Source organism: Branchiostoma floridae, chromosome 6, assembly GCF_000003815.2.
Source record: "Branchiostoma floridae strain S238N-H82 chromosome 6, Bfl_VNyyK, whole genome shotgun sequence".
Classification (NCBI taxonomy): domain Eukaryota; kingdom Metazoa; phylum Chordata; class Leptocardii; order Amphioxiformes; family Branchiostomatidae; genus Branchiostoma; species Branchiostoma floridae.
This window is the reverse complement of record NC_049984.1, coordinates 4,817,937-4,827,251: the sequence shown is the minus strand read 5'-3', so window position 1 is coordinate 4,827,251 and position 9,315 is coordinate 4,817,937. Positions and strand designations below refer to the sequence as shown.

General features: G+C 44.1%; 2 protein-coding genes across 2 annotated transcripts; one reads left to right on the top strand and one right to left on the bottom strand.

The window, feature by feature from the left end:
• Window positions 1-964: 964 nt before the first annotated feature.
• Window positions 965-2,761, bottom strand: LOC118418313 (2-iminobutanoate/2-iminopropanoate deaminase-like). The gene has a single exon (XM_035824170.1). It carries the CDS (start codon window positions 2,511-2,513, stop codon window positions 2,097-2,099), a length of 417 nt encoding a protein of 138 aa, XP_035680063.1. The 5' UTR covers window positions 2,514-2,761; the 3' UTR covers window positions 965-2,096.
• A 116-nt stretch (window positions 2,762-2,877) lies between these two features.
• Window positions 2,878-4,500, top strand: LOC118418314 (2-iminobutanoate/2-iminopropanoate deaminase-like). Its single transcript, XM_035824171.1, has one exon. It carries the CDS (start codon window positions 2,980-2,982, stop codon window positions 3,388-3,390), a length of 411 nt encoding a protein of 136 aa, XP_035680064.1. The 5' UTR covers window positions 2,878-2,979; the 3' UTR covers window positions 3,391-4,500.
• The last annotated feature ends 4,815 nt before the right edge of the window (window positions 4,501-9,315 follow it).

Sequence of the window (9,315 nt, the reverse complement as noted above, 5' to 3'; positions counted from 1 at the left end):
AAACAACATAACTCGAGATGTTGTTGGATATTGGTGATATTTGGTGGATAGGTAGGGGTCATAAAAAGGTCAAGTTCGAAAATGGTGTATGTACCTGGCGTTTTCCTACTGGTACCCAGGGATATTTGTACGTACGTGCGTTTGGCTGTAAACCACATAACTCGAGATGCTGTTGATGAATATTAATGATATTTGGTGGATAGGTAGGTCTGTCAAACTTTTCGTGCTAATTTCTACAGTTACAAACACGTTTTCCTCAGTATGACGCTTGACATCAGTTGGAATGGATAAAAGGGAATTTACAACCGTTAAAATCAAACGTCCATCCTGTCGTTTACTTTTTGTTTGGCGAGGTACTCTTTAAGTACTTATATATTTATTTATTGAACTTGGTGGGGAGACAAAACAGGCGATACCTCTGCAAGTTGTCTCCCCGAAACAAACTACATATTCAAGTGAATAATAAGAATCAACAAAGATAACTTATATACAAGTACATATGCAAGTAAATAATAAGAATCACAAAATGGTATATATGTACTAACATTATTACATGAGTGAGACCTTAGACTTAGAGTCCCAAATAAAGACACTATCCATAACAAGCCTTGATTATTTTCTGAAGGTATGTGTTTTGTGGAACTCTAGTTCAGAGATCGGGTCCAGATTGTGCAATCTTGGAGAAAAGCTAGCTTCTACCAGACTCCGGCCTGTCCGAATAGTAATTGGGGACTTTGGCCAAGTTGGGAAAAACAGCCTGGTAGGAACTAGAGTTCCACGAACACATCCCTTCGCCAAATAGTGGGATCTTTCGTCTTCCACTGTCTTCGAAAAAGGAGCCGAACCCAATAACCCAGGATCTAGTGTTAGCTTTTACTAGTTATAGACTAGACTAGACACTTGTTATATTGTATTTTACACTGTTTGAATCTTTTATGTTACCTGTAATTAGCCCACGGGCAAGAATTTGCAATAAACTTGATCATTATCTAATCAATAATAATTTCTTCAAGACTTAAACACTTATTCATGCATTACTAAAGAGTACCTACCTCAATATAGCAAACGACTCGATGACTGTTCCCCACAAACCCACGAACGCTGTTACCGAAAACATCCTAACCTTTATTAAACGTTTACCAAAAATATCATTACCTCTTACAAAAATTTAGTATATAACTTAAATAACGTTAAGTTTACCACCCAGATTAAGGATGGCTTGTCAGCAGGCTAGCGCTATTCCAAAGAATCACTTGCCTCTGAGACAAAGTTACAAAAATATTCAAGATGAATATGAAGGATGTACAAACAAAAAAGAAGTCAAGATCTCATAATTAGCATATTTATTCATTTTATCCGTCGCTTTCTCCAAAACATAAGACGTTCCCAGCGTCCTTATCTGGACCGGATCCGTAGATAATTATCATTTGTAGAAAGCTTGCAGCAGAAACTGGACGCCTGACCCTCGACATGATCTCAATTCAATAGCATCTATCGTGTCAGGGTTTTACTCAGAAGGGCCTGTTGTAGAATTATTCCTTCGGTGCATGTTCACCCTAGCTCAGAGGAGCTGTCCTGTGTAGCCCCTGAAAACAGTCCGGCATCCAGGCTACCGTGAGAAATTGGCGATCTGACGCGCAGAGAATATCAAACATATTTGAGTCTTGTCTTGAGAATATTTTGTGCTTGTTTATGAGTAGAGTAGAGCCTGCGTGATCCTACCAGGTAATTTGCAGACTATGAGCTAGAACTAGAACTAGAAGAGCGTTGTCGTTTCAGCCCGGTAGTTACCCTGGGAGCCAGACAGGACCGGGTAGCTGGCGAGTTTTGTTCGGGGACCCAAGGCAGTCAGCCCACTGATCTGACATTTAGTGCTCGGGGGAGTTTAAGCCCAAAGGGCAGATGGACATAATAGGGGCCCGGGGTGCTAATATGAGCTTGGCGGGCCTGACTGTCTTGGGCCACCGAATAAACTGTCCTAGCTGCCCGATCCCGGCTGGCTCCCAGGGTACCCGGTAGTAGGAGTGTCCACTCCAGTTTGCCGTTCTTCAATTCAGGATACCAAAAGCTTGCAAGGGGACAGTCACGTCCAGTGTTTACAGTTTAGAAGCTGGGCGGTCCACTATGGCACTAACGATGGCGATGGCCTCTATCTCCACCCGCCCACCTAGCGGCAGGGCGGCGACCTGGAAGGCGGCACGTGCGGGCGGGTTGGCCGGGAAGTACTTCTTGTACACCTCGTTGACGGCAGCGAAGTCGTTGATGTCCGCCAGCAGGACGGTCGCCTTCACCACGTGGCTGTAGTCGATGTTGGCGGCTTTGAGAATCGAGCCCATGTTCTTCAGTGCCTGCTCCGCCTCTGGGACGACCCCTCCTGGTACGAACTTGCCCGGTGTGCTTGGGTCTAGTCCAAGCTGCCCCGATATGTACATGGTGTCCCCGACTATGACAGCTTGGCTGAGCGGAATCGCAGGATTTCTACCGGCAATGATCTTTCTGACGACTCCTGCCATTCTGAGACCTTCTAAATGTGTCGTCTGTTCCACTTGAGATGCGTTCTATAGGACTTGTTGGTCACGCCCACTCGTTTAACCCAACAACAGCCTTCAACTAATGAACTTCTGGCCAAGCCTCTCACTGTAGTTTCCTGTCATATGTCCTCTGCTCCCAAATAGGGTTGTCATAACATTGCAATTCTTAGAAAAGGGTAATACACATGGCCCCTACAACAGTGCCCCACTTCCAGAAGAACACTGATAACGCTGTGCAACCTACCTGCACGGGAAGTTTCAGCTAAGTTCCCCTAAAAACATCTTCCGTCCAACATCTGCTTAGAGATTACGCAGAAACTCCAGTGCGAGACTACAGGTCACGTGGCCCGTCGGTGAGGTCAAACTGAGGTCAGACAGACGGAGTGAATGGTGAGTTGTCACAACGCTGCTCGGCAAAAACTACAAGCCAAAATCACACTAAAACAAGATGGCAGGAGTGGTTAGAAGGATCATCAGCACAGCGAAGGCCCCAGCCGCCATCGGGCCGTACAGCCAGGCTGTGGTGGTCGGGGACACCATGTATATCTCCGGGCAAATCGGCATGGACCCCGCGTCGGGCAACCTCGTATCGGGAGGGGTGGTTCCCGAGGCTGAGCAAGCACTGAAGAACATGGGTTCGATTCTCGAAGCCGCCAACATCGACTACAGCCACGTGGTGAAGGCGACCGTCCTGCTGGCGGACATCAACGACTTCGCTGCCGTCAACGAGGTGTACAAGAAGTACTTCCCGGCCAACCCGCCCGCACGGGCCGCCTTCCAGGTCGCCGCCTTGCCGAAGAACGGACGTGTGGAGATAGAGGCCATCGCCATCGCTAACCATATAGTGGATCGTTCTTGAAGAGAATCATCTCTCCAGATCTTCAGTCTCAACAGTCTTCTCTCTAGTGGGACCATTCTCAAAAGAAAACTGTTAACAAATCTTAACCTCAAAAGTGTAATGTTCACAAAGATCCTCAGTTTAGGCCAGTATCGAGGTGGGAGGGAGGGGGGCGTGTCCTGGTGGTTATTTTATTAGCCTGGAATACAGTCTTGTTTAAGTTCCAGTCCGCGAATTAGCCACTGTTGGAGGCGGACAAAAACTATCAGGGCTGTAGGTTAGGGAAGGCAGTCTCACTACCAGGTTCTGAACAGCTTAACTATGGAAGCTCCCAGTACTGAACTAGGCACAGAGCCATTAGAGATCATTAGAGGTTCAGGTTGAATTATTTTTAAGGAATATTTGAACGTGTATGTTATACAGTCCGGACCTGCAGTTTGTAGTGAGTATGACTTTCCCTGGTTCTAGGACCAAAATCTACAGACTAGAGCTTGGGAAAATTTGACGTTGTTTGTATATGCAATCGTTACCTAAATGTGTAGGTATGAGTGTGACTACTCCTAGTACAAGGACCAAAACCTACATCAAATTCAAAGCTACAACGTCATATTGTCAAAGACTCTTCCATGCTGTTGACTGTTCGTAAATACTGTTACACTACTCAAAGTTGCGCCCGGTCCCAACGACCCATGTATACAATCAGTATAAATTACTGGATGATTTTGACCACAATGTCGCTGTACTTGGGTGAATTAGGTATAGTTATTTTGGCCCCACCGCACGGAGCATAGAAAAGGCTATTGGTATTGCAATAGCTAGACACCCTCCCCTGCACTGTGTGAGAAACAACATAATAAATTGATAAGAGCAAAGTGTAGGACACAGGCCTTATGGTTGATGGAGAGTAGTTTTGTTTCACGGGGCTGTCAGTTGTGCAAAAGCAAAGATTGTTACCAGTTGCAAGTGTATTTTTTTCAGTTTAACCAATTATCTCACGCAATATCGGACACAAACGGATTATCAAGTGTTGTCTTGAACAGCAAAAATTGGTGTATGTTCCTTAGATAGTCAATTATAGTTCAGTTGTGTTGTATTGAGATATCCTCGAAATAAACAAGGTACAGCACAAAAGTGTCTACTTCGCATTTTCATAGAAGTTAGAACTGTCGTAGAGTGGAATTCATTGGGAGCTTATATCAGAAATTAATTTTGGGAAGAGAAAATATCTCCCATCTGGGCAGAAAATATTGTATACGAGGTAAGGAGGGGTAATTGTTGGGGTGCACAATGGACAGGGTAAGATAACGTTAATTTAAATAAATGAATGTAAGCTCGCGAGAATTATTTTTTGCCGAAGGGGGAATGGAGTGTTCGTGGTGCCATAGCACATGAAGGCTGCTGTCCGTCTGACCTCCGCACGATGTCGCTACACAGGGCATTGCTGCTAACCATATACATTGGATTAACACACACTTCTGTTAACTGCAGGGAATCCCAGAGTCCAAAACCGGAGCGGTCCCGCTAGCTAACTTCGCATTATTGCACCAGTCGGATAATTGCACCAAATGCACTGATAAGTAGACCGTGCAATTAAGCGGCTTCTACTGTACCATACTCTCCTGGCAGTCTATTTGCTCTCTTTTGCCGGATTCTCCTATCCATAACCCCCTGATAAAGGAGGATGGTGGAGGATGCTTTTCCTTAGTCTACAAGCAGACGTGTCAGCTAGACCTAAAAAATAAGCATATTGACAACTTAGGGACACATAAGTTGCCATTAGCCTGGGTACCATACGGATAGTAGTTCGCTCCTATGTTCGCTTCTGCTATCCGGAAACACAGAGAAGCGACTGTATATAGTGTACAATGAATGTCAGAGCTAGAAGCGACTGTTTATACTATAGTATATAATGAACGCCGGAGCGAACTACTTTCCGGATGGTACCCAGGCTAAGTTGCCATAGGATTTCAGTCAATTCTTTTTCAGTCTATCCAGCTATCTGCTAGCCGGACAGTTTTTAATAGACCTTTATTTCCAACTTGGCGAAAGTCCCCTATTACTATTTGGCCAGGCCGGAGTCTGGTAAAACACTAGCTTTTCCCCATGACTGCACAATCTGGACCCGATCTCTGAATAACATCGACGCCACACTTGCACGGCAACATGCACAGTCTAAAGGTCAGTACTAATAAAGCTGATGCTGCTGAAATAATCCAAGGTCAAAGTACACAATGTCGTGCTATGCACTAAACCGGTTCTGTGACCCAGCCATTTTCAAATGTATTAGCATAATTAATACTCGCTTAACGTTACATATCTAAGTTTCTCTGCATTGTCAAGGTGTAATATGTCTGAAACACATTTTCTGAAAATGTTTTACGATACATTTTTACTTTGTTACCCACAAGGAAATTCTATCTATTCGTTAGAACCTCATCAATGGCTGAAGCTTCTGCCTGTAAGTGATGACGCAATCCTAAATGGTGGATTGTATCACTACTGCTCCGATCGAGGGGACCCTGCTGTAGGATTTCCAAAATGTGATATATATTCAATACTTTAAGGAATTACTTAAGTCTAAAGTTCGAGTTCCTTAGAAATAGCGATGCAAACTGCCTTACTTACAGCCCTACTTGATACAGGGCTGTGTCTTAATTGTACGCAACACACCTATCTGCCAAATAGGTACGTCTTGGTAAATAGAGTCGTAGAGTTAGTAGGCCGGAAGGACAGTGAGATCACAGGGCAAGTACACATACTGAAGTTACTTCAGTCAGTGGACTTCAGCCGCGAAAGACGTCGGCCTCTGCACAGGTGCTTCGTGTATTTTTTTTTAGCCCAGCTTATGTCACCAAGGGGCCAAGATCACAACCGTCGCAGCAGGACCTTTAGTCGCACCCGAGTCGCCATCCATTCTACCTGACTTTGCAACAACGTACCATTAGGAATTATTAAATGGAAGAACCCACGGAGACAAGTTGGGCCAAGATGAGCAGCGACCAGGGTGAAAGCGCCGAGTGTAAGTATTGATTCGAACTCAGCATTTACCAGGTTAAAGGTACATTATTCATTGAAAGCTACTCCTTTGCACCGAAGCTAGCGGTCACGCTTACTGGAAGGGTTGTTTCCTGTATCCCTCAGGGGAAGGGCATCTCACCGTCACCAGCGACTTTTGGAGACGTAGAAGTAGAGTCTGATCGAGACTATCCTTCAAATACGTGGCCTCTCTTTGTTTGCGTTCCCATTTCTGACGCTTCTTATTTAATGATTTACTAATGAACCATGCTTTAAATATATCTATTGAAGGGTCACGTTAATGACTGTAATGTACGGTACTGATTGGTCCCAAATTGTACCACTACAGCACGGGTGAATGGACTGTGTATATGGTGGCTGTTTGTGACATCTTAGCATCATAACATGTTAGTATATGTATTTTAGTTAAACCTGTAATCTCCAAGCAGATCCTACGGTAGTATAAGAGAGTATCAAAAGCTGGCAGAGGAGTGAAGCCGGCCCAGGAGTGTGTTTGCTACAGGGTGCCCGTCTGACTCCCTTTGCTATACCGGTACCCCTTTGCCAGCTTTGATACTATCTTAAGGCACCGTAGGATCTGCTTGGAGATTAATGAACCTGTACAAGTGACCACCTCATCGCTACAAAAGGACTACGTGGCCAATCATTGCATGTGCCCACTTTTAGAGTTCGATACTTTTTTCCATTGACACAAACATAGAATCCTGTCTATAATGACCACCTGTCCATATAGACCACATTTACCCTGAGTGGTCTTCTTGGGCACTTTTGACTGTACTGGCATATATAGGCCGTAGTCTGTAGTCTCAACCAGGCTCCGATAGATCGGTGATCTAATTGTAGAAATTGGACAAATAGAGTCATAGTACACCAGGGGAGTCAGCCGGCCAGAACAATCATTTCCTCACTACTAAGGTCGCAAGCTGTTCCCTAGCCGGCTGAACTTCTCTGGCTTTCCTCTATTTGTTCTATTTCTATGGTTTTCCCAGCCACCTATGGAGTCTGGTAGAGACAACGTAGTCTGTATCTTACTAAGTATGTATTTATTGACCTTTGGTCGGTGCGTCCGATTACACTTAGTAGCCTTGGGGTACATTCTCTAGCGCTACCCGTGTATTTAAGTTAAACCATGTTGCTCCTTATATGCAACGTCAATAACAACATAGTTCAGTTTTTATTTCGTGCAAAATGCTGGTTTGTCATGGTAAATGCATAATAGATAATTTATCACTATCAGCAATATCACTTAATTATTAATCAACTGCTCTCAAGGACAAACATTCGGGGCGATGGAAATTGCTTTCGTGCTTCCCAAACTGATGAAATGTGCTAAAAGCAATGAAAACATTGTTGGTTATGTTGACTTTGGAAAGTACAATTTGTTGGTCTCTGAAAACCTATTCTGCTTTAATGTTACATAGAAATAAGACCAAGCCTATCCAGACTGTGCATGATATACAAAATAAGTAATAAAAAATAGTAAACGTAAAAGTATCTAATACCAGCACAGAAAAGGCCAAGCAATAATCATACCTTCAAGCAGTACTTTAGTGGTCAAAGGTTTGATAAAAAAAGTTGTTGTTTATACCTAGAACTATCACAGAGTTTCTACCAGATCTACCCAGTGTCACCGACGAAAGGTAGTGGATACCGGATACTACCTGAAACGTCTGGCCGTTTCAAAATTGAATATCATAACCAGTTGCTTGAGTAATTCCTTCTTGGTGTATCATAGAGTAGGTGGTACTCGTTACCTTCAATTACATGCTGCAATATCTCGTTAGAGAGCTTCTCTCAACGCCTGTAAATGTCATTGTGAAAGGTCAATGTAATATATCCAGTAGCCGCGCGTGTGCCCGCGAAGCTGATGTGCGTGCGTGCGTGTGTTTGTTTATTTTCAAACGCCTGGGTGGCCTATTCAGTTTAGAGAAACTGGTTTTCAATAGGGCCCAGTATTTACATACAAGGAAATAAAAGCATATTACAAAGAAGACAAATAGTGTTAAATCAAAAGCTAAAGGCGAATAACGGTGCAGTTATACAGCCTATTCAGTAACAGTTATACCCCATTTCCACTTGGACGGCGCTCTCGCTGCGCTCTCTCTGCGACCTTCAATTTGACAGATCGCTTATCGAATTGTATAGAAAGGAAACGAATTTTTTTTACACTTTGTGAATGTGTCTTGCTGTCCTCTCAGTCACACTTTTACATGCTGTATGGTATACCCAGTATGAAATCAAAGGTCACACGTATCCTATTTAGGTTGCTGTGAGAGCGCATCGCGATCGCCGTCTAGTGGAAAGGGGTCCTTATACCCCTCTCACATTTGGCGAAAATCGATCGGACGACGATTCTGCGGCAATCGCCCGAGCCTCGCTTATAATAATAACTTTATTTCACAACAATTGTGCAAGGTACAAAGTGTGGCTTATATCTGACAGGGACGGTTTTCAGGTGAAAAATACGCGCAACCCTCTGTCGATCTTAAATATGGCCGATCCTCCATCGATACGCCCGAAGATCGTGGATAATGTAACAGGGGTATTACAGATTGTTGTATTCGAAATTGAGGTCAAGTTAGGACATCGCGTGAGAGATGACATGTGGCCGGCGGTTACGCTGTTGTTCACACAGAACTAGTAACAGCTGTGACCTTGAGTGACCTAGTGATGCACGCGTTGACTCTTATTGAGGACAAGGACGAACGTTTTCATTGGTTAGCATCATTTCCAGGCGATGTAGATGCGTGCGAAGTGTGTGTTATACATTAGAGGCTAGTTAATTGCACAGCGGATAATCGCGCACGTTTGTTAATTGCATGAAATCCCCATGGTGGTGCGGTCCTGCTTAATAACTTCGCTTCGTTGCACCATTCGGATAATTGCACGAAATGCACTGGCAGATGGGGT